The sequence below is a fragment of the Dipodomys ordii genome, unplaced genomic scaffold, assembly GCF_000151885.1.
Source record: "Dipodomys ordii isolate 6190 unplaced genomic scaffold, Dord_2.0 Scaffold156, whole genome shotgun sequence".
Lineage (NCBI taxonomy): Eukaryota > Metazoa > Chordata > Mammalia > Rodentia > Heteromyidae > Dipodomys > Dipodomys ordii.
The window spans coordinates 1,430,768-1,453,341 of record NW_012267372.1 but is presented as its reverse complement, the minus strand read 5'-3'; the positions used below and the strand labels follow the sequence as shown (position 1 = coordinate 1,453,341).

Here is a 22,574-nt window from a genome sequence, read left to right as displayed (position 1 = left end):
AGAGCTCTGAAGACGCCTAGGACATGTCTGAGGGGACCAGGCTGGATCTGCCACGCCCTTTCCCAGAGGACTCATGGGGACAGTGCTCAGTCTCTTAATGACAAGCTGAGTGTGGTAGCACACACCTGTAATCCCAGCTACTAAGGAGTCACCAGTCTCAAGCTGGCCTGGGACCACCTCTAAGCCAGAAGCCTCCACCCCAGAGCAGCAAAGTAAACTTTTGTTTATTTATTTATTTGTTGTGGGTCTGGGGGAAGAGTGTTAAACTGGGCCTGGGCGCTTTCCCTGAGCTCTTTTGCTCAATGCTAGGGCTCTACTATTTTGAGAAACAGTGCTACTTCCCATTTTCTGGTGGTTCACTGGAGATGAGTCTCATGGACTTTTGTGCCTGGACTGGATTTGAACCACGATTCTCAGATCTCAGCCTCCCAGGTAGCTAGGATGACAAACACTGAGGCTTAAAGTAAACTATTAAAAGCTTATTTGTGGTCTTGGCAGCAGCAAGAAGCAAATAAGGAAGAGGGGAGAATTGGTCGGATAGCAGAAGTGAGGCGCCAGAGCAGAACAAGGAAAGCGGGGTCCACAGTGTCGGCGGACTTAGAGAAGATGGCTGGTTTCCGGGAATGATCCCTTTCTCTGCCTCTAGCAATTTATTAAATTAATTATTTGTTCATTTTACTTTGTGGAATTTAGTTATTTGTTTGTTTTTTGTCAGTCCTGGGGCTTGAACTAGGGACCCATGGGCTGGCCTGAGCTTTTTTGCTCAAGGCTTGTGCTCTACCACTTCAGCCACAGCTCCACTTCAGCTTTTGGGTGGTTCATTGGAGATAAGAGTCTCACAGAGTGGGTCTTCCAGGCTGGGCTCAGACTAAGATCCTCAGATCTCAAACTCCTGTATAGCTCGGATAACAGGAGTGTCACCATTGAATAATGGAAAAGGATTCAAAGTGTGTGAGACAGACAGACAGACAGACAGACAGACTGAAGGAATGACTGAATCAATGACTGGCTGGCTGACTAGAGGAACTGGAAAATCCAAAGCATCTTCTCTTGAAAATAAATCACTGCAACGCCTTCCCAAGGGGCAGACAAGAAATCACACAACTACAGCAAGGAAGACTTTGGGGGAACCCCTCCCAGACAGTGGGGGTCACCACCATGCTCCCCAGGCCTCAAGCTCACTGTTCTTGCTTGTTTGGATGGTGCTTTACTACCTGAGCCAGGGCTCCATACATTCTAGGCATACACTCTACCATCAAGCCACATTCCTAGCTATTTTTTCTTATGGAGGTGGTGGTGCACCTCTGTAATTCCAGCTACTCAAGAGGAGAAAGTGGGAATGTCTGCATTCAAAGCCAGTAGAGGCAAAAGTGCCAGACTCTACTTAAGAATTAACCACAAACAAAAAGACTGGAGAGCAGGAGGAGGGTAAAATTCAAGAGGAAGCCCCATCTTCCCCAGCAAGCACAGAGCCCCAAATTCAAACCCCAGAGCCACCAAAAACAGCAACATCAAACATGCCTGGTCGTCTTGATTTGTCTTACCTCAAATTGCACAGTTTGGGGCTCCCACAGGGCTGGCTCTGCTTCCTGCATGGCTGTTTCTTCCCTGTGCGACCTGCCATTAGCCAGCACACCTAGCTAGGACAGAGAGAGCCTACTGAGGTAGTTGGAGGCAGCAGGTGGCAGGTCTGCTGGGGGCAGGGCCAGCTCTGCCTGAGGGGATGTGAGATGACCCAGACTCCTGCGCCCCCTGCTGGCTACAGAGCTAAATGGACTAGCTGCACGTCCCCCCCCCTGGTGGCCATATAGGGAATGGCACAGACACGTCCAGTTAAAAACAGGAGGGGGAAGAGGTTGGGAGATCAGCAACACGGTGAACCACACAGGGTTTGGGATGAGCAGGATCCCGGTGATTCAGAAAAGCCACATCTTGTATCACACAGAGCCTGAGGCTGGCTGTGTCTTTGCCAGCCCACTTGGGACCTCCAATGGAGGCCTCCTCTTCCTTACCCATCTATCACTGGGCCAGGAGCTTGGGGACCCTGCCTGGCTCCGCTCAGGTCCAGGGCACCCAGGTCTGGATCGCTGTGGTGAACGAGGCCATCAACATGACTTTCATCTGCAACCCCACCAACACCATGGGGACCGGCCAGGGAGAAGTGACCATTGTCCTCAGAGGTGAGGGGCTGCCCCAGGATGCCCTCTGACTCCTGCTTCACACAAGACATCTCAGGATGGGATCAGTGCAGTCAGCTCTGTTCCATGACCCTCCCCTCACTTAAAACCTGGGTTCCTGGTGCCATTGGTCATCTGCTGCCTGCGCACAGACCCGCCAACAACCCAGGCTGAAGAAATTGTAATTTGCTTCTTTCCCAGGTAGGTAGAGGCAAGATGGGCTCAGAAAAGCTCTTCTAAATACTCTGAATAAGACTTTGATATAAAAAAAGACTTTGATAAAATTGATGGAAGTATGTGAGAGAGACAGACAGACAAACAGACAGACAGACTGAATGAATGAATGACTAGAAGGACTGGAAAATCCAGAGCAGCTTAGCTTGAAAATAAATCACTGCATCATCACCTTCCCAAGGGGCAGACAAGAAATCGCACAACTGCAGCAAGGAGGACTTTGGGGGAACCCCTCCCAAACAGTGGGGATCACCACTGTTTTCCCCAGGGCCTCATGCTCACTGCTCTTGCTTGTTTGGCTGGTGCTTTCCTACCTGAGCCAGGGCTCCAGGCCAGCTTTCTTCTGGTTACTTTGGAGATGAAGTGTCCAGGACTTTTCTGTCCAGACTGGCTCTTGACCTTGATCCTCTAGATCTCAGCCTCGTGAGTCTCTGGAATTACAGGTGTAAGCAAACAGTGCCTGGCTTACGGAGTTATAGCCAGGTATGGATGGTTCACACCTGTCATCCTAGCTACTCAGGAGGCTGAGATCTGAGGATTGAGGTTCAAAGCCAGCCCTGGCAGGAAAGTCTGTAAGACTCTTCTCTCTAATTAACCTCCAGATAACCAGAAGTGGCACCTTGGCTCAAGTGGTGGAGCATCAACTTTGAGTACAAAAGCTCAGGGCTAGTTCCCAGGCCTTGCGGTCAAACCCTGGGACTAGCACAAAAAAAAAGTAAAAAGAATCAAAGCACAGCCAAGGCTGGGGGGGTGTGTATATAATCCCAGCACCCAGGGGCTGAGGCAGGAAGATCGTGAGTTTGAAACCAGTCTTGGTTACAAAGCAAGTCCCAGTCAGGAGGAAGGGAAGGCTTGCAACACTTACCCTGCACGTAGGAGAGGCCCTGGGTTCAAGCCTAAGTACTGCAGGGACCCCTCCCCCCACCCCAGTGGCACAAGGCCTCTCCCTACTCCTCCCTCCACCCCTCAATTGCCAGTCCCCACAATGCACTTGGAACACCAGCTCTGCCCCTTTGCATCTCTGTCCCCCCTACCCCGAGGCCACGCCCCACCCCAGCCACCTTGTCCCACTGGTATTGCCACTTCAAGTCCCAGCTGAGATGTCGAGATGTCGAGATGTCGCCTCCACCAGGAAACCCTTGGTTTCTCCAGGGCTGTGACCCCCACAGAGAAAAGAGAATAGGCAGGAAGTGGCACTGTAGCTCAAGTGGTAGAGCGCTGGCTTTGAGCTGAAGAGCTGAGGGACAGCGCCCAGGCCCAGAGTTCAGGCCCCACGACCAACCAAAAAAAAAGAGAATAGGCAGGAGCCATGACCACCACTGTGTCAGGGACTGGGTACCAGGAATGAATGAATGAATGAATGAATGAATGAATGATAGTCTCTGTGTATCTATGTATGCCAGTCTTGGGGCTTGAACTCAGGGCCTAGGCACCATTCCTGAGCTTCTTTTATCCCAAGGCAAGAGCTCTACCCCTTGAGCCACAGCTCTACTTCTGACTTTTTGGTGGCTCATTGGAGATAAGAGTCTCCTGGACTTTCCTGCCCAGGCTGGCTTTGAACCGCAGTCCTTAGATCTCTTCCTCCTGAGTAGCTAGGATTACAGGCGTGTGCCACCAGCCCGGGCTGAATGAATGCTCCTGAAAAGGTTATAAGCCAGCCCTGGGGCAGGCGGGGCAGAGGATGAACTTCCACCTCTGCTCCCAGCCGCCTTGCCAGTCTTCCCTTGAGCCTCAGTTTCCCCAGCTGGGCAGTGGGAAGCAAGGCTGGGGTGGGGTGCGTGTAATTAGGAGGAGGCTGGGGAAGGCCCCTGGGTGAACTTCCCAGTCACCTGCGGGGAACTGGTTCAACCAGTGTCCCTGCTTCCAGGCAGGTGGAGCCTGGGGAGGCCGTGACAGGACTGTGGGGTACGGGCAGGCACCAGGCAGCCGCGCTGGGTTCCTGAGTCCCCTGGGGAGCTCCCACCGGAGACACGACAGACGCACTGGGACCTTGGGCGTCGCCAACGGACGCCACATGGGGCCCCTTGTTAGCCCCCAGGGCCACCTGGCGAACAGCCTCTTCCTGTCAGGTAAGAACAAACCGGAAGGCTGACTGGAGAAGGTAGGACTTGAACCCAGGTCTGGGAAGGGGAGGAGGTTCCTCCTCAGAAAAAGGGAATATTACTGGAGAAGGTAACATGATGGAAGAAGCAGGGAGCCGTACACAGGGGCCAGAACAGCAGACTCACTTCTCCATTTCATCTCTGGAATGTTCTATTAGGTCAGAAATATGGGTTTTGATTCCTGTTTGTTATTGTTGCTGGTTTTTCACTTATTTATTTTTGTTTTTTGTGGGGCTTGAACTCTGGGCCTGGGCGCTGTCCACTTGAGCCACAGTGCCACTTCCAGTTTTCTGGTGGTTTATTGGAGATAAGAGTCTCACAGACTTTCCTGCCCAGGCTGACTTTGAACCGCAATCCTCAGATCTCAGCCTCCTGATTTGATTCCTATTGAATCCCCAGCCACTAGAATTCAAGGGGAGTGTGTGTGTGTGTGTGTGTACACACACACGCGTGCATGTATGCATGTGCATCCATGTGCCCATTCTGAGGCTTGAACCCAGGATCTGGCCACTGTCCCTGAGCTTTTCCTCTCAAGGCTGGTGCTCTACCACTTGAGCCACAGCTCCTTCTGGGTGTTTGTGACTCATTGGAGTCAAGCATCTCACAGACTTTCCTGCCTGGGCTGGCTTCAAACAGCCATCCTCAGCTCTCAGCCTCCTGAGTAGCTGGGGTTACAGGCGTGAGCCACCCATGCACAGCTGAAAGCTAGGGAAATTTAAATCCTGTCTGGCTGATGTCCATCATTCTACACTTCATATCATGTATATGCTTATAAGTATGGGTTGAATGAATGAGTTCAGAGATTCCCAGTGTTTGTGGGATGGGTCAGGCAGCATCTCAGGGCAGAAAAGCCTTCTGGGAGAATGGGATGGAGAATCTGTGGTTTACCCAGGGCCATCTTCCCATGCCTGCATCTGGAGCAGACATCACTAATGGATCCCAACACACAAGCTGTGGTATCCAGACCAATCTTCCCAAACCCACACCCAGGGCAGACATCACTAATCGATCCCAGCATAGTATGCAATGCAGCCAGAGGGAAGGTCTCTAGAAAGGGGGATGGCACTGGTCCCTGCCAGCCCTGCCCGCAAGCTCGGGCCCCTCTCCCTTCACGCCTCCCTATCCTCCTCCCACAGCTTCTGTCCTGGTCCTGTGGCTGCCTCAATGCTCCCAGGCCTCGCTCAGTATCCAGAAGATTCCAGAAATGCCTCAGAAGAACCAGGATCTTCTCCTGTCCCTCCACGGGGTCCCCAGCACCTTCCAGGATGTCACCTGGTACCTGGGGGAGACCACGGACGGGGGTACCAGACTGTTCACCTACATCCCGGAGCTGCTGCGGCCCCAGAGGGATGGAGAGGCCATGGGGCAGAGGGACATGGTCGGCTTCCCCAATGGCTCCCTGCTGCTGCGCCACGCCCAGCCCGGGGACAGTGGCCTCTACCAAGTCGCCCTGGCCGTCAACGCGGCCTGGACCATGAGGGCCAAGGCCCACGTCCAGGTGGTTGGTGAGTGGAGGAGGGGTTGGGGACGAAGTGGGGGTGCTGGTGACTCCCCTAGAAACTGCCACACGCCAGGATCCACCAACACACACGGAGCGCCCACGGCGTGCAAGGCCTTGGTCCGTCTCCACTCACATGACCTGGCAAAACGCCCAAGGCCAGATGCACTCCAAAGAACACCGCCATCTTGCTGGCTTCTCTCATGCATTCACGAGCCCGGGACTTATTTAGCGCCCCCTGTCTGCATGATCCTGAGAAATGCAGGCCATCCACCATCTTCATGTCTACCCATGTAGGCACTGGGGGACAGGGTGGGGGACAGCAAGGGGCATCTGACTTTTCTTTTTGTCCTGGGCCTGTCCTGGGACTTGAACTCAGGACCTGGATGCTGTCCCTGAACTTGTGTGTGTGTGTTGTTGTTGTTTTGGCTCAAAGTTGGTGTTCTACTACTTGAGCCATGGCCCCACTTCCAGTTTTGGCGTGGTTCATTGGAGGTCAGAGTCTCATAGACGTTTCTGACCTGGCTGGTTTTGAACTCAGAGCCTCTGATCTCAGCCTTCCGAGTGCTGGGAGGACCAGTGTGTAGCACCTGGCTGTAGTTTTAGGTGGGATGCTGGGGTTGGAAAACCAGAGAAAGCTGGCCCGAGGGCCTCCCACACTGGAGTGGAAGGCCACCCCCCCCCGGGGGACCTCACAGGGTCCTCTGTCACCTGCAGAAGGAACACACACGGAGCCCACCACTGCACACGTGCCCATGAACGCCGGGGTGGTAGCCGCGGCCATCGTGGGCCCTCTGGCCGTGGCTAGTCTTCTCATCGGCGGCCTCGCCTACCTCCTGGTGACACGGAGCTGGGGGGGGCAAAGTTCCAGGTACAGACTCTCCCAGGCCTGCCTTTCTGCTCTCTGTCTCCCCCTACTGGCCGGGGTGGGCCTGGCCTCAGCAGGGACTGGTCTAATGAGTTTTCCCTTGTGCCTTTCCAGGATGCCAGCCAGGGAGAAGCCAGAGCTGAGACCCAGTCGTGATACAGGTGAGCAGGGAGCCCCCCCCCCGCCGCCCTGCCCCACTTCTCACCCACACCTCGCTGGGGGACCCCCCCCCAAGCCGCCACCAAACCACACTCCACCTCCAAGATCCCCACTCAGTCTCTCCAGCACCCTTGGGACAAGGTTCAGGCTCCTGAGCAGGGGGCCCAAGACCCTTCATAAACTCACACTTAACTTGCTCTGCCGGTGCCCTACCGCTTCAACCACGCCTCCCTCCTGGCTTTTGGCTGGTTAGTCAAAGATAAAAGTCTCTTGGGGCTTTCTTGCCTCTTCCTCCTCCTCTCCCTCGCCCCCCCCATCTCTGGGGCTGGCTTTGAACATCAATCCTCAGATCTCAGCTTCCTGAGACGCTGGGATTACAGGCGTGAGCCATTATGCCCCGCCTCTCACTGTCTTTCTTGACTTCATCCCTCACAAGTCCACAAACTGAGCGTGTGTGTGTGTGTGTGTAGCCAAGCCAAGTGTGGTTCCTCGAGCTGGGTCAGCCTCCTACAGGCCCCAGGAGGGCATGGAGGTAGAGCAAGCCCAGGGCCCCTTCTGTCCTCTGTCTAGGTGACAGCAACGTGTATGAAGTGATGCCATCCCCAGTGTTGCTCCTGACCCCAGCTACGGTGAGTCTATCCTGAGTCTTTTTTTTTTTTAATTTGGTGCCTGTCCTGAGTCTTGAACTCAGGGCCTGGGCACCATCCCTGACCCCTTCCATTCAACGCTGGTGCTCGAACACATGAGCCACAGCTCCACCTCCAGCTTTCTGGCAGTTCCTTGGAGATAAGAGTCTCAAGGACTTTCCTGCCCGGGCTGGCTCGGTACCGGGATCCTCAGTTCTCAGCCTCCTGAGTAGCTGAGATTACAGGCGGGAGCCACTGGGCGGGAGCTGGCAGGCAGCTCTATTTTCTGTCTGTGATCACCTGTGATCCTGAGATTTTCCCTGTATTATGGGAAAGCAAAGAGGCGGGAAGAGTGAGTAAAATAAATGGTTTTAATTCTTTTTTTTAAAGGAGAAATCTAGGGCTGGGAAGGTGGCTCAGTGGTAGAGCGCTTGCCTTGCACGCATGAGGCCCTGAGTTCGATTCCTTAGCATCACATAAGCAGAAAAAGCTGGAAGTGGTGCCATGGCTCAAGTGGTAGAGCACCAGCCTTGAGCTGAAGAGCTGAGGGACAGCGCCCAGGCCCAGAGTTCAGGCCCCATAACCGACAAAAAAAAAAAGAGAGAGAGAGAAAAAAAAATGTACCAAGCAAAGGCTTAGCCAGGCATAATGGGGCTGGAGCAGGAGGATGGCAAGTTCTAGGCCCTATCTCCAAAACAAAATAACAGCTAGGTGCTGGTAGCTCACACCTGTAATTCCAGCTACACTGGAGGCTGAGATCTGAGGATCATGGTTTGAAGCCAGCCTGGGCAGAAAAGTCCAGGAGACTCTTATCTCCAATGAACCAGCAAAAAGCCTGAAGTAGAGCTGTGGTCCAAGTGGAGGATTAGTCTTGAGCACAAAAGCAAAGGAAGAGTGCTCAGGTGCTGAGTTCAAGGTCCAGGACCGACACACATACACGCACGCGCATGCCCACACACACACACACACTCACACACACACACAGGTAAACAGGGCTGAGGTGGGGCCGGTGGACAGCTTCCCCCTCCCCCTGCCCCAGACATTAAGGACACTGAGCACTAATGGACACAGCACCCAGATCATGTGGACCGCAGGGGCTGAGGCTGGGGATATTGGGGGGCCTGGCTCACCCATGTTCTTCTCTTGCAGCCCCCACTTCCTGAGCCACAGCCACAGCCAGAACCCCAACACTACCAGGTACAAAAGGGGGTGCCTTTTGGAGCCAGGGTGGGTGAGGACAGTCAGGGTGGGGGGGGGGGCTACGCTCACCCTGGGGGATCCCCGAGGGTCCTGGGCATGCCCGTCCCTCCCAGGTGTTGGATTTACACCAAAGGAACAAGGCCCAGAGAGGGAAAGACACCGGCCCCGGGTCACACAGCAGCGGGTTGGTTCCCCCAATGTGGACTAGGCCTCAGGCCCGCTCCACCCCTCTTGCCAAGTGGGAAGGCAAAAGTAGAGACAGCTCAAGTGTGCAAGGCCTCGGGTTCAAAGCGCAGCATCCCACAAAGAGAAACACACTGTCCGGTCTGCCCCTATGTGTCTCTGGCCCTGTCCCGCACCCCCATCTCTCCCCGTGGGGTTCTCTGGCATCCTGGCTGTCTGCACCCCACCCCCATCATGGCTTCCTCTCTGCCACCCAGGACTTGCTCAACCCCGACCCAGCCCCTTACTGTCAGCTGGCGCCAACTGCCTGATGGCGCAGCCCCCACCATCTTCTGGGGGTGAACAGGGGCACCACAGCCAAGGCTGCAAGGACCTGGGCTCCAGCGTGGGGGCCCCCCCGAGGGGATGGGACAGCACGGCCCGGCTCCCCCAGCCCCCCAGACTCCCTCCACCACACAGGGGTGAGGCCCATAGCTGACTCCGCCCACCCCCCAAAAGCTGCAGCGCCCTCAAAATTCATTCTGAAGGTGGGACACGGTGCTCATGCCTGTAATCCCAGCTGCTCAGGAGACAGATCATGGTTCAAAGCCAGCCCAGAAAGGAAAGCCTGTGAGACTCTGATGTCCAATGAACCAGAGAACAATTCACCAGGGACGCTATGGCTTGTGTGGCACAGCACCAGCCTTGAGCACAGAAGCTCAAGAACAGCGCCCAGGCCCTGAGTTCAAACCCCAGGACTGCCACAACATAAATAAATCATTAATCATTAACGCATGGATTGTGTGGGGTGGAAAATTATACCTCCATAAAACTTGTTTAGGAGGCCAGGCGTTCGTGGCTCACGCCTGTCATCCTAGCTACTCAGGAGGCTGAGATCTGGGGATCATGGTTCAAAGCCAGCCGGGACAGGAAAGGTCGTGAAATTCTTATCTCCAATAAACCATCAGAACACCAGAAGTGGTGCTGTGGCTCAAGTGGTAGAGTGCTTGCCCTGAGCGAAAGAGCTGAAGGACAGCGCCCGAGCCCAGAAATCAAGCCCCACGACTGATCAAAAACAAAAACTTACTTTGGAGCCAGGTGCTGTGGCTCCAGCCTGTCATCCTGGCTGAGATATGACACCATCCAGACCCTGAGTTCAAGCCCCACAACTGACGAAGAAAAAAAAACTGTTCTGGAAAAAAAAAAAAACAGGGTTTGGAGGCGTGGCTCAGGTGGTCACGCACCAGCCAATGAGTGAAAGCGTCAGGTACTGAATTTTAGGCCCAGTCTCAGACAAAACCCACAAAACAACAGGAGGGAAGGAAGTGGTGGCTGAGACCAGTCTGGAGTCCATGGGAGCTGTGGGAGGGAAGGGAGCAGCAGGCCCCTGGAGGCCAGGCTTGAGGTGCTGGGGTCAGATGTGGTGACCCTGACACTTTGTCATCCCAGAATGGTGAGGGCTCCTGGCCATGGGCAGGATGGACTTCCACCTGCGGCCAGCAGGGGGCAGCAGAGACCACGACCATCTCCAGTGAGGGTGTGTGTGTGTATGTGTGTGTGTGTGTGTGTGTGTGTGTGTGTGTGTGTGTGTGTGTGTGTGTGTGTGTCCCTCCTCCTCCCTCCCCCTCACACACTGTTGTAAGATAAATCATCCCAGAAACCACACTTTAAAATACAGAATATTGGAGCTGTATTATACAGTTAACAGGCTGCAGGCCGCCAGTTGTTACCAAGGCTTGTAGCATGCAAATACACATAACACAGCTAGGAAACATGCTAAAGAGGAAAGAGATAACCAAAACAATACCAACAAGCCAATTCAGCTCCAATGGAGAGCTGACTTGGGACGCCATGCTGACTGGAGATGAGCCAGGAGACAGGACACAGGACACGATCACAGAGACACATGTGGCATGGAGTCCCAGCGGCTAGGCTGGTCTGGGCCTAAATAGGTCTGGGCAGGGGGCAGATCCTCAGGACATTCCCAGTCTCAGGCACTGGACTGACAGATTCAGTAACCTATCAGCCAAGGGGCTGGGAAGGTGGCTTAGTGGTAGAGCGCTTGCCTTGCATGCCAGAGGCCCTGGGTTCGGTTCCTCAGCACCACATAAGCAAAAAGAAAAAAGCCGGAAGTGGCGCTGTGGCTCAGGTGGTAGAGCGCTAGCCTTGAGCTGAAGAGCTGAGGGACAGTGCCCAGGCGCAGAGTTCAGGCCCCACAACCGGACCCAAAAACACAAAAAAACAAACCTACCAGCCAAGTGCCTGCCCCTGCCTCCAGGGATCCGAGCCGGCACATTACCTGCAAGGCAGGTGATGGGGGGGTCCTTCCCCCAGCAGGGAGACCCTACCGTCCACCATGTGGCCAATATGGCACTGACCTCCTTACTTCAACACCAGCCCCCTCCATGCTCAGCTCATTAAACCTCCCGACCCCAGGTCCTTTACACATTCTTCCCCCCCATATCCACAGGCTCCTGCTCACCTCTGGAGGAAGGTGGGCCCCCTCTCCCACCTGCTGCCTGGTTTTCTGGGGTCTTCTCCCACTCTTTCCCACTACCTGACTTTAGGTGTCAGGTTTTGTTTTGTTTTGTTTGGCCAGTCCTGGGGCTTGAACTCAGAGCCTGGGCACTGTCCCTGAGCTTCTTTTGGCTCAAGGCTGGCACTCTACCACCTGAGCCACAGCGCCACATCAGGCTTTTTCTGTGTATATAGTACTGAGGAACCGAACCCAGGGCTTCATGCCTGCGAGGCGAGCACTCTACCGCTGAGCCGCCTTCCCAGCCCTGTGTGTCCTTGTCTTTTTGAAGATGAAGGTTCGTTCGATGATGGGGTGAAGCCCCAGCCTTGTCTGTAGGGAGGCCATGGAAGAAGACAAGGCCCAGCCTCCCCCCTCCCCCCAGCCCCCCTCCCCTCCATCCCTCCCCACCCCGCCTCCACACGTGAGGGAGGAATGATTGGAAGGAGGACTGGATTCCCTTCTCCCAGCCTGCAGCCACGCCCATCCCCGGAGGCCACGCCCCATTCCCGAGGCCACGCCCCTCTCAAACCCCAGTGACTAGGGAGGAGAGGAAAGGCCCCACCACCACGCAGCCTGGCTCCATCTCCAAGACAGATATTGATAAAGCCAGTGATGGGGGGGGCAGGCACCCCCTCCCAGAACTCCCCAGGGGACTGGTGAGATAAGGGACAAAATAAGGTCACCGGGCTGTGTCCCCAGATGGCCCAGCAGAAAATTACCTGCTGCCTCATGGCCAGGCCGTGGTCCTGAGCCTTGGTCTCCTCTGCAGCCTGGCTTCTTAGGGTTGGGCTGGGGTAAAGCCACCATGGCAGAGACCCCACCTCCACCCCCCCCCCAGCTCCTGTGGAGGCTGGGGCAGGAGGAGGGTTCGGGGCCAGGAGTCTCCAGATCAGCCTGGGCAACCTCGTGAGACCCAGGTCTAGGACTGTCAGAGAGAGATCAGGACAGCCAGACCACCAGTCTGCTTTGCTTGTTGGTTGGTGTTTTTGTTTTGTTTTTGTGCCAATCCTGGGGCTTGAACTCAGGGCCTGGGCTCTGTCCCTGAGCTTTTTCACTCAAGGCTGGTGCTCTACCACTTGAGCCACAGCATCACCTCCAGTTTTCTGGTGGTTCATTGGAGATTAGAGTCTCACGGACTTTCCTGGCCCGACTGGCTTCAAACCACGATCCTCAAGATCTCAGCCTCCTGAGTAGCTCGGATGACAGGTGTGCGTTACAGGCACCTGGCCCACCAGTCTGCTTTTGCCGCAGGGGTTCTATGAAGCCACTGGGGGGGGGGCCCACAAAAGATTCATGGTGAAAACCCTGAATTTTCTCCCAAGGGACTGGGGGTTGGGGAGCCACAGCAAGATATGAGCAAAGGAAAGACAGGAGCTTCTGTTTTAATTATCATTATTTTTAGCTGGGAGCTGCTCAGGAGGCTGAGACCTGGGGATCTCAGTTCGAAGCCAGCCTGGTCAGAAAAGCCCCCAGGAGACTCTTATCTCCAGTGAACCACTCAAAAACTACAAGTGGAGCTGTGGCTCAAGTGGTAGAGTGCTAGCCTTGAGCAAAATTGCTCAGGAATGTACCCAGGTCCTGAGTTCAATTCTCACCACCAACCAAAAAATAAATTAGCTGGGAATGTGGCTCAGTGGTCGAGTGCTTGCCTAGCATGCATGAAGCCCTGGGTTCGATTTCTCAGTACCACATGAAAAAATAAAATAAAGTAAAATATTATTATTTTTTAATTCTTTTAAGCAGAATTCTAGGGTGTTTTTTTTTTAATCTTTTTGTTGCTGCTTGACACTGAGCCGTGCTCTGTGGCACAAGCTCACTCGTGATCTTCCTGCCTCAGCCTGCCAAGTGCTGGGATTACAAGCATGCGTCACCACGCCCAGCTCAGGTTTCTGTTTGAGAAAGACTCTCTCTCTCTCTCTCTCCCTCTCTCCCTCTCTCCCTCTCTCCCTCCCCCCCTCTCTCTCTGCGCTCTGGGGGAGGGAAGGGACCCTGGAAATGGGGGCTTGGAAGGGTGGCAGAAAGACAACCCAAAGCTGCCTGGAACAGGATGAGGGTGGAGGGAGAGAAAGAAGGGAGAAGGAGAAGAGGCCCGTGTAAGTCACTGCGCCTTCCCTGATAAGAGGCCTGGCCGGGGTGCCCAGGGCGATCGGGGACAGGTGAGTCACAGGAGCCCAGGGACATTGGAGAGACATCATCACAGGTTCTGGGACTCAGTCCCAGGGCTAGGACTGGACGGGGTGAGGTGAGGTTGCAGGTGGGGAGGGCAACAGTCCCCTCCCCTGCCCCCCCCCACCAAAGAGGGCGGCCCGGGACACAGCACACGTGGGAGCCAGCCAGGACAGGTGAGGCAGGCATGGCCTCCCGCCCGGAGCCGGGTGTCCACAGGTCCAGAGAGGCGCCAGGACCCAGAGCCATCAATATCTGGTACCGCTCGGATGGCAGGAAGTCCCCGCCAGCTCAGAGCCCTCCCCAGAACCCCTCTGCCACCCCAGTGTAATCCACAGACCCCCCCCACAATCCCCACCCTTCCTTTTTTCCTTTAAGTCGGTCGTGGGGCTTGAACTCCAGGCCTGGGTGCTGGTCCTGAGCTCTTTTGCTCAAAGCCAGCACTCAATCACTTTGAACCACAGCTCTGCTTCCAGTTTTCTGGTGGTTCAATGGAGATAAGAGTCTCATAGGCTTTTCTGCCCAGGCTGGCTTTGAACCGTGATCCTCAGCTCTCAGCCTCCTGAGTAGCCAGGATGACAGGCGTGAGCCACCAGCTCCCAAATCCCCGATTAATCCCCCATTTCCCCAACTCCTAGCAAATACACTCCTCTTTTCATTTTTATTTTTTTATTGTGTGTCAGTCTCAGGTCCCGGGTGCTGTCTCTGACTTTTTCATTCCAGGCTGGTGCTTTACTGCTTGAGACCCAGCTCCAGTTCTGGGATTTTTTAAGTGGTTCATTCAAGATAGGAATCTCCTAGAAAACCAGGCCCCAGTGGCTCATCTCTGTCTTCCTAGCTACTAAGGAGGCTGAGATATGAGGATTGTAGTTCGAAGCCAGCCGGGGCAGAAAAGTTCCCATGAGACTCTTTTCTCCAATTAACTACTCAAAATAAAACACCAAAGTGGAGCGGTGGCTCACAGTGATAGAGCACTAGCCTTGAGCAAAAGAGCTCAGAGTTCAGAGACAACCACCCAGGCCCTGAGTTCAAGCCCCAGGATGGATCCAAAAAAAAAAAAAGGCTCATGGACTTTCTTGCCCAGGATGGCTCCGAACCTATGACCCTCAGATCTGAGCCTCTTCATTTGTAAAAGGTTCTGACCTCCAGAGTCATTTGTTTGTGATGGAAACCAAGGCCTTTGAATCCTAGGCAAGTGCTCCTCCATTGAGCACCCCCAGTTGCCCCCAAGCACGTCCACCTTCCTTCCCATCCCTGTCCCCTGAGACCACATCTGGGTTTTACCTGGAGAGCAGAGGGGGGGAGAGCCACCCGCCACTGCTCACCCCTGCCTTGCCCCTCCATGATGGTGACCATGGCCCCCACGCAGGCCACGGGGTGGCCCTGGAGCCCTGCAATCTTGCCCTGTCCCTTCTTCTCCCTCCCTCCTGATGACCTGGTTCTTCTCCCAGCACCAAATCTGGGCCTTTGGCACCGGCAGGTTTAGGCAGCGGCCCCAGGAGGCCTGGCCGGGTCGTGGCCTTTGGCTGTTCCTGCCACGCCCGCCCTGGTCCCCAAATGGGGCCTCAGATCTTTGGTGACTTGATCCCTCCAAATTCAGGTGACCTCCCCAGCTCCAAATTGCCGAGCCCTCTCAGGTCCGGGGGCAGACGCAGCCGAGCACCGGCCAGGAAGGGCCTGCGGGGTCTGTGGGTGCGGCACCCCAACACCATCATCGCCAAGAGCCAAGAGCAGCCGGGGGGCTGGAAGATGGCGCCGGCCCCGTGCCTCTGTCTCCTCTTGAGTGGTGAGCAAGGAACAGCCCAGCCTCTTCAGACCCCTCAGGGAGCCCAGGGAAGGGGGGACCCAAGCAGGCTGGGGAGGGAGAGTCTCTCAAGAGACCCCCGGCTGGGCAGCACCACCACAGAGATACCAGGAGTTGGGGGGGGGACACTGGGGGCTTTGAGGACCAGACAAGGGTGGCCCCAGCACCCAGGCTCCTATGACAAACCCCAGTGCAGCAAGGGAAGCCTGGCTAGCATCGGGGTTCCCTTCCCTGAGGATGGGGCTTTGGGGTGGTTGCAGCCTGAGCCTCAGCCTCTCACCCTCAGCCCGTCAGGATGTGTCAAGGTCATTTGAAGGTCGCAAGGGCAGTATGTGTCCCTGAACTCTCCCTGGGCTAAAGGACCTTATTTTGCAGACAGGGAAACTGAGGCTCAGAGAGGGGAGGCCCCTGCCCAGGGACTGACAGCACAGAGTGGCAGAGCCTCTTGCTGGACCCAAAGCTCCTCTCCCCCAACCACGCTGTTTCACCTCATTCAGCTCTCAAACCAGCCCTTGGAGGGGTGGGGTGCGGGTATCTGGGCTTCTCTGTCCCCTGGGTGGTGGGGTACAGTGGTCCCATCCCTGCTTGTGGCACCTACAAGGCCTGACCTGGGCATCAGGACCTGGAACTGCTAATAAGGGGCTGTAGTGTAGGGCATGGTGGTGCCTTCCTGTAATCCCAGCACGCCAGAGGCTGAGGCAGGCGGATCCTGAGTTTGAGACCACCATAATAAAATTTAAAAAAAATAATTCATGGGGCTAGGAAGGTGGTTCAGTGGTAGAGTGCTTTCCTTGCATGCCTGAGGCCCTGGGTTCAATTCCTCAGCACCACATAAGAAAAAAGAAAAAAGCCGGAAGTGGCGCTGTGGCTCAAGTGGTAGAGCGCTAGCCTTGAGCTGAAGAGCTGAGGGACAGTGCCCAGACCCAGAGTTCAGGCCCCACGACCGGACCCAAAAAATAATAATAATAATTCATGTGTATATATGTATGGGGGGCACTTTAAGCCTCGTCCTGGACCCTCTTCCTTGGGAGGTCCCCTAAATCCCCCAGTTTTCTGCTTTGTGAAGCACTTAGTAGGCACCAGCTGTGTACCAAGCCTCAGGCTGGATCTTTGTTCCAAGCCATTCAATTCTCCACCCACCCCCCAAGAAGAGAGAGAAGCCAGGCAGACTCCAATTAAGAATTTGTAGGTGGTTCCTTGCAAAGGACCAGCAAGCTGCAGGTTCGAATCCCATCCAACTGTGCCTGACCCCGGTCCTCTCTTTTCTCAGCTCTGATCCTGAATGTCGGGGCTGAAATCTCCATCACCCCCCAGCCGGCCCAGCCAGCCGAAGGGGACAATGTGTCGCTGGTGGTCCGCGGGCTCCAGGGGGAGCTGCTGGCCTACAACTGGTACGCGGGGCCCACGCTCAGCCTCACCTACCTGGTGTCCAGCTACATCGTGAGCACGGGGGACGAGACCCCTGGCCCAGCCCACACAGGACGGGAGGCTGTGCGCCCCGACGGCAGCCTGGACATCCAGGGCGCCCTGCCCAGCCACTCTGGCACCTACATCCTGCAGACACTCAACCGGCAATTTCAGACCGAGGTGGGCTACGGACACATGCAGGTCTATGGTGAGACACTCCCATTGGTCCTTCCCAGCCGGCCAGGCTTTCTCTCCTCCTTCTCAAACCTTTGGGGGAGGGGGGTGTCAGCCTGGACAGGAAAGTCTGTGAGACTCTTGTCTTCAATAAGCTACTCAGAAAATGTCGCAAGTGGAGCTGTAGCTCAAGAGCTAGAGCGTCATTAGCCTTGAGCCAAAGAAGCTCAGGGACAGCGCCCAGGTCCTGAGTTCAAGCCCTATGACCTGCACCAAAAAGAGAAAAAAAATTAAAGGCAGAAAAAGAAAATTAAAAAAACAAAACAAAAAACACCCCCACCCCCCAAAAAAACAAAAAACCATTGAAATGTTTGACTGCCTCCAGGATGGCTTCCAGGATTTCAACCTGCCTTATAAACTCTAATTCTTGTGTCTTCTCCACAAAGATGCAGTCATGCCCCTAAGGGCCACACCCCAAAGCCACGCCTTCACCCGCAGGCCACGCCCCCACCTTTGGGCCACGCCCCCACGCAGATCACCCCTCATTCTCATGCCCACTTTGACCATGTCCCCATTAAAGACCAAGTCCACGGTCGACCACGCCCAGCATCTGGCCACGCCCACTCACTAGGCCATGATCTCTCCCATAGGCCTGGCCTGCTCTGACCACGCCCCCATCCCAGACCATGAGCATCCCAGGCCACTCCTTGTTTGTGGGCCATCCCCCACCGTGTGGCCACACCCATGCTGTAGGCCACGCCCCCTTCCCCAGGCCTGAAGCTGCCCCCCAGAGCAGGTGGTGCCCGGTCCCCTCCCCCTCTGCCTCTCCCTCCACAGAGATCCTGGCTCAGCCCAAGGTCATAGCCAACAACTCGGCCCTGGTGGAGCGGCGGGACACTCTGCGTCTGACCTGCAGTAGTCCCAGCCCGGCTGAGGTCCGTTGGTTCTTCAATGGTGGCACCCTGCCTGTTCCTGTCCGCCTTGGCCTGTCCCCAGATGGCCGGGTGCTGACCCGGCGGGGGGTGCTGAGGGAAGAGGCTGGGGCCTACCAGTGTGAGGTGTGGAACCCCGTGAGCATCAGCCGCAGCGAACCCCTCAACCTGACCGTGTACTGTAAGTCCTCTTGAGCCCCAGAATCACTGTCTCAGATGGGGAAACTGAGGCGGGGAGGGGGAAGCCATGGGCGTGGGCTCAGTCAGCAGGCAGTCCTGGGGGAAGAACCTAACAGGATTAAGGAACCCTGGCCCTGATGAGCCACCTAGGACCTCGAGTAACCCTTTAGTCAGGAGCAAAATACTTCAGCTGAGCATGGTGGCGCATGTCTGTAGTCCTGGTACCCAGGAGGCTGAGGAGGGAGGATTGTGAGTTCTAGGCCAGCCTGGGCTAATTAAGGAGTTCAGGGTCAGCCTAGGTTTGCATAGTGAAACCTTCAGAGGACCCTGGAGTCCATGTCCTCGAAAGGACACAAGAGGCAGGAATGGTGGAGGGACAAGACTGAACATCCGGCAGCCCCCACACAGCACCTTGTGGCATAGATAAAATCCCAGGAGGGAAAATAAACCCACTGAGCTCCATGAGGATGGGTGATCTAGGAAACCTAAGATCAGAGGATTCCAGAATCTTCCAGCAAGACCCTTCAATACCTCAGCTTGCTCTGGGCTCTTGTGCTCACACCTGTAATCCCAGCTTCTTAGGAGGCTGAGATCTGAGGACCACCATTCAAAGGCAGCCTGGGCAGTGCCTGAGACTCTTACCTCTAATGAACCACCACCAAAAAAGTCAGAAGTGGAGCCGTAGCTCAAGTGGTAGAGCACCAGCTCTGAGTTCAAGTCCCAGTCCTGGCCCAAATTTAAAAGAAGAATAGAAATAAAATAGAAACCACCCTGGAGTGAGTCAGAGACTAAGTGGATTCCACAAAGGCAGGAATTCTTGCTTCCCCAGCCCCTGGCTGTGGGGTAGAAAGCTCTGGGGAGCACTTCTGCACTCCAGCCCTCCACCCCTTTCTCTCTCTCCATGCTGCCCCCCCCCCACATACACACCAGTTGGACCTGAGCGCGTGGCCATCCTGCAAGATTCCACCACACGCACTGGCTGCACCATCAAGGTGGACTTCAACGGGTCGCTGGGGCTGTGGTGTGTGGCCCGCTCCTGCCCCGAGCCGCAGTACGTGTGGGCCTTCAACGGGAAGGCCCTGAGCAGCGGCGGCGCACAGCTCAACATCTCCAGCATGACAGCCGCCCACGAGGGCACCTACACGTGCATCGCCAAGAACCCCAAAACCCTGCTGTCGGGGTCTGCCTCCGTGGTGGTCAAGCTCTCTGGTGAGTCTTTCCTCTCCCCATGCCCCCTGGCCATCAGCCACCCAGCACCTGGCCATGTGGTCCTGCCACACATGCCCCCCCCCCTTGCTGGGAACACAACCGGAAGTCACTGCCATTGGTGGATGGAAAAGCTTCACTTCTGACCTCGGGGGAGGGAGAGGGGAGAGCAAGAAGAGATTTGGGTGGGTATGGAACTATTGGGGAGTGGGGGGGGGTCCTAGAGGGTTCTGACCGCCCCCTGTAAGGGGGCTTTGGGAGGGGTGGCTTTGAACATTAGGACTTTGTTAATTCTACCTGGGTTTCTCTCCTAAATGGTGATCATCGCCCCCCCCCCAGGGGGGAAGGAGGGCAGCAGGATGGTCCTCCCCCTCCTTCTGTGCTCCGCCCTTCCCTCCCCCTACACAGGCTGGGTCTCACCCCAAGGGGGGGACAAATAAACCCCAGAGCAGAGATGGTGATGGGGGCCACAGAGGTAAGTCTACCACCCACCCAGGGCCACGGCAGGAGACACGGGAGGGTCAGATGGCTTCTGGGGAGCCCCCAGCCCTGGCTGAGTAGGTCAAAAACAGAAGAGACAGAGACAGACAGAGACTGACTCTATGATTCCCTTCCTGGGGGAGAGGCTAGTCAGATGGTAGAGACCTGGCCTCATTCAAGGAGCTGCCAGTCCAAGAGAAGAGGCCATGCTCACCCTCCATCCCTGGGTGTGCTTCTGTTCTGATGGAGGAGACACAATGAGGAGAATATTCCTAGTCTGATGAGGGAGGCCCATTTTCCACCACTGGGGTACTCCCAATCTGATGGGGGAGTACTGGCCCCCCCTCTTTCTAGGAATTTCTCATCTGATAGGATAGGCCTGTTTCTCCCCTTAATTAATCAATCAACAAACAAACCTGGGATTCCCCAAGCTGCAATAGTATGGAGTTTTCCAGTCTGATGGGGGAGACACGGCCTCCTCCCTCTTGAATCTTTGAATCTGAGGAGGAATTGGGTGCCCCACATGCTGCGGGGGGGGGGGGCTTGACCTAACAACACCCACATGGTATGGGGGGTCACAAATTCTAAGCCTCTGTTGTGGAGAGATGCCAACCACCACCACCCCCTAGTCTAGAATTTCCAATCTGATGGAGGAGACAGACCCTGACCCCTTTAGGGTGTTCATGTGACAGAAGAGACACTGGTTTGGGGGAGATGCTGCTTTTGGTGACCTACCTCCCCATGCCCACCGCCCTCTGCCTCTCTCCCAGCACCCCCATGGGCAGTGCCAGTCAGACGGGGGAGGCTGGAGTCCGTGGAGTCAACTCTCTGTCTCCCCAGCGGCGGTGGTGGCCATGATGATCGTGCCGGTGCCCACGAAGCCCACGGAAGGCCAGGACGTGACGCTGACCGTGCAGGGCTACCCCAAGGACCTGCTGGTGTACGCCTGGTACCGCGGGCCGGCCGCCGAGCCCAACCGGCTGCTCAGCCAGCTGCCGTCGGGGAACTGGATCGCCGGGCCGGCGCACACCAGCCGCGAGGTCGGCTTCGCCAACTGCTCCCTGTTCATCGCCAAGCTCAACCTGACCGACGCCGGCCGCTACACCCTCAAGACCGTCACCCTGCAGGGCAGGACGGACACCCTGGAGGTGGAGCTGCAGGTGGCTCGTGAGTGTGCGGGGTAGGGGGTGGGTGGGTGGGGGAGAAACACGCCTGCCTCCTCCATCTGACTAGGTCAGAGGGCAGAGGCCTCCTCCACCAGACTGGAGAGACATCCCCCCAGGGGTGTCTGGCCGCTGCCACCCTCCTTCCCCCCGCACTTGGAAGAGGTTCACAGGGTGAGGGCAGGCATCTTCTGCAGCTCATTGGACTCCCAAGATGGTTTCACCCCTTCTGCTATAATTGGGGGGCTGAGCGCCTGGTGAGTGTGTGTCTCCCCCACCCAGCTGGAGACGGAGCACAGGGTGCCACAGGGACCTCAGTGGGCCTACACGATGGGGCCACCTCTTTTCCTTCCTACCATGGGAAGAGTGAGGGCAACAGCCTCCTCCATCAGACTGGGAGCTCCCAGGAAATTAGGGACTGTGTCTCCTCCATCAGACTTGGACTTCCCAGAAAGTTAGGGACTGTATCTCCTCCATCAGACTGGGAGCTTGCAGAAAAGTAGGGGTCAGGTCTCCTCCATCAGACTGGGAGCTCCCAGAAAACTAGAGACTGTGTCTCCTCCATCAGACTGGGAGCTCCCAGAAAGTTAGGGACTGTGTCTCCTCCATCAGACTGGGAGCTCCCAGAAAGCTAAAGACCGTGTCTCCTCCATCAGACTGGGAGCTTGCAGAAAACTAGGGGTCATGTCTCCTCCATCAGACTGGGAGCTCCCAGAAAACTAGAGACTGTGTCTCCTCCATCAGACTGGGAGCTCCCAGAAAGTTAGGGACCATGTCTCCTCCATCAGACTGGCAGCTCCCAGAAAGTTAGGGACCATATCTCCTCCATCAGACTGGGAGCTCCCAGAAAGCTAAAGACCGTGTCTCCTCCATCAGACTGGGAGCTCCCAGAAAGTTAAGGACCATGACTCTTCCATCAGATTGGGAGCTCCTAGAAAATTAGGGGCCATGTCTCTTCCATCAGACTGGGTGCTCCCAAAACTCAGACAGGCCTGCTCAGTAGAATGGTGCGTTAGAAGGTCACTCAGATCCTGGGAAGCAGGCCATTTCCCAAGTCTGGAGTCTTGCCTCCCCCATCAGATTCTCAGGAGTCCTGTGACTGAGTCAAGGGTGTTTCTGCCTCAGACTGGAAGCTTCCAGGCTCTGCCCCCCCCATCCCCTTTAGACAGCCTTCCTCCTCAGTGTGTGTTGGAATGTGGATGATCGGTGGGAAGGCCAGCAGCCATCACCAGCCAAGCTGAGGACGGAGGCCAGGGATGGAGGGGGGGCCAGGACTGGGGGGGGGGCCTGGGGTTGTGGGGGGGGCACCGGGGCCTTACCTTGTCTCTCCTCCCAGTCAGGCTCCTCCCTGGCTCCAGGACACGGAACTTGGCAGCTGCCTGGCCCTGGCACCGGCTGAGCAGGGGTGGGGGGTGGGGGGGAGGCCAGGCTGGGGTAGGGGGACAACAGGATGGGGGGGCACCAGGGGTGGCTCCCCCATTTAGCTGATGGCCTGGTCTCCTGCCCCATCCTCTCCCA

General features: G+C 56.0%; 2 protein-coding genes across 2 annotated transcripts; both read left to right on the top strand.

Annotated features, from left to right (window-relative positions):
* Positions 1–1,990: 1,990 nt before the first annotated feature.
* Positions 1,991–9,384, top strand: Ceacam19 (carcinoembryonic antigen-related cell adhesion molecule 19). Its single transcript, XM_013032601.1, has 10 exons — positions 1,991–2,180; positions 2,227–2,299; positions 2,667–2,713; positions 4,283–4,480; positions 5,650–6,018; positions 6,729–6,882; positions 6,994–7,040; positions 7,609–7,667; positions 8,814–8,861; positions 9,305–9,384. Exons 1-10 carry the CDS (start codon positions 1,991–1,993, stop codon positions 9,356–9,358), a joined length of 1,239 nt encoding a protein of 412 aa, XP_012888055.1. The 3' UTR covers positions 9,359–9,384.
* On the top strand, positions 9,358–21,077 carry Ceacam16 (carcinoembryonic antigen-related cell adhesion molecule 16). The gene is made up of 6 exons (XM_013032600.1): positions 9,358–9,508; positions 15,311–15,496; positions 16,776–17,129; positions 17,933–18,208; positions 19,138–19,416; positions 20,734–21,077. Exons 1-6 carry the CDS (start codon positions 9,358–9,360, stop codon positions 21,075–21,077), a joined length of 1,590 nt encoding a protein of 529 aa, XP_012888054.1.
* The last annotated feature ends 1,497 nt before the right edge of the window (positions 21,078–22,574 follow it).

What these genes read in the sequence shown, in the direction of transcription:
- Ceacam19 (XM_013032601.1), top strand. Translation starts at nt 1,991, where the DNA reads ATGGAGGCCTCCTCTTCCTTACCCATCTATCACTGGGCCAGGAGCTTG. An exon ending in TGCTCTTGCTTGTTTGGCTG is followed by an intron (nt 2,714 to 4,282) that starts GTGCTTTCCTAC and finishes GCTTCCAGGCAG; the next exon opens with GTGGAGCCTGGGGAGGCCGT. An exon ending in TGGGGGGGGCAAAGTTCCAG is followed by an intron (nt 6,883 to 6,993) that starts GTACAGACTCTC and finishes GTGCCTTTCCAG; the next exon opens with GATGCCAGCCAGGGAGAAGC.
- Ceacam16 (XM_013032600.1), top strand. Translation starts at nt 9,358, where the DNA reads ATGGCGCAGCCCCCACCATCTTCTGGGGGTGAACAGGGGCACCACAGC. An exon ending in ACTCCCTCCACCACACAGGG is followed by an intron (nt 9,509 to 15,310) that starts GTGAGGCCCATA and finishes CTCCAAATTCAG; the next exon opens with GTGACCTCCCCAGCTCCAAA. An exon ending in CCTCAACCTGACCGTGTACT is followed by an intron (nt 18,209 to 19,137) that starts GTAAGTCCTCTT and finishes CATACACACCAG; the next exon opens with TTGGACCTGAGCGCGTGGCC.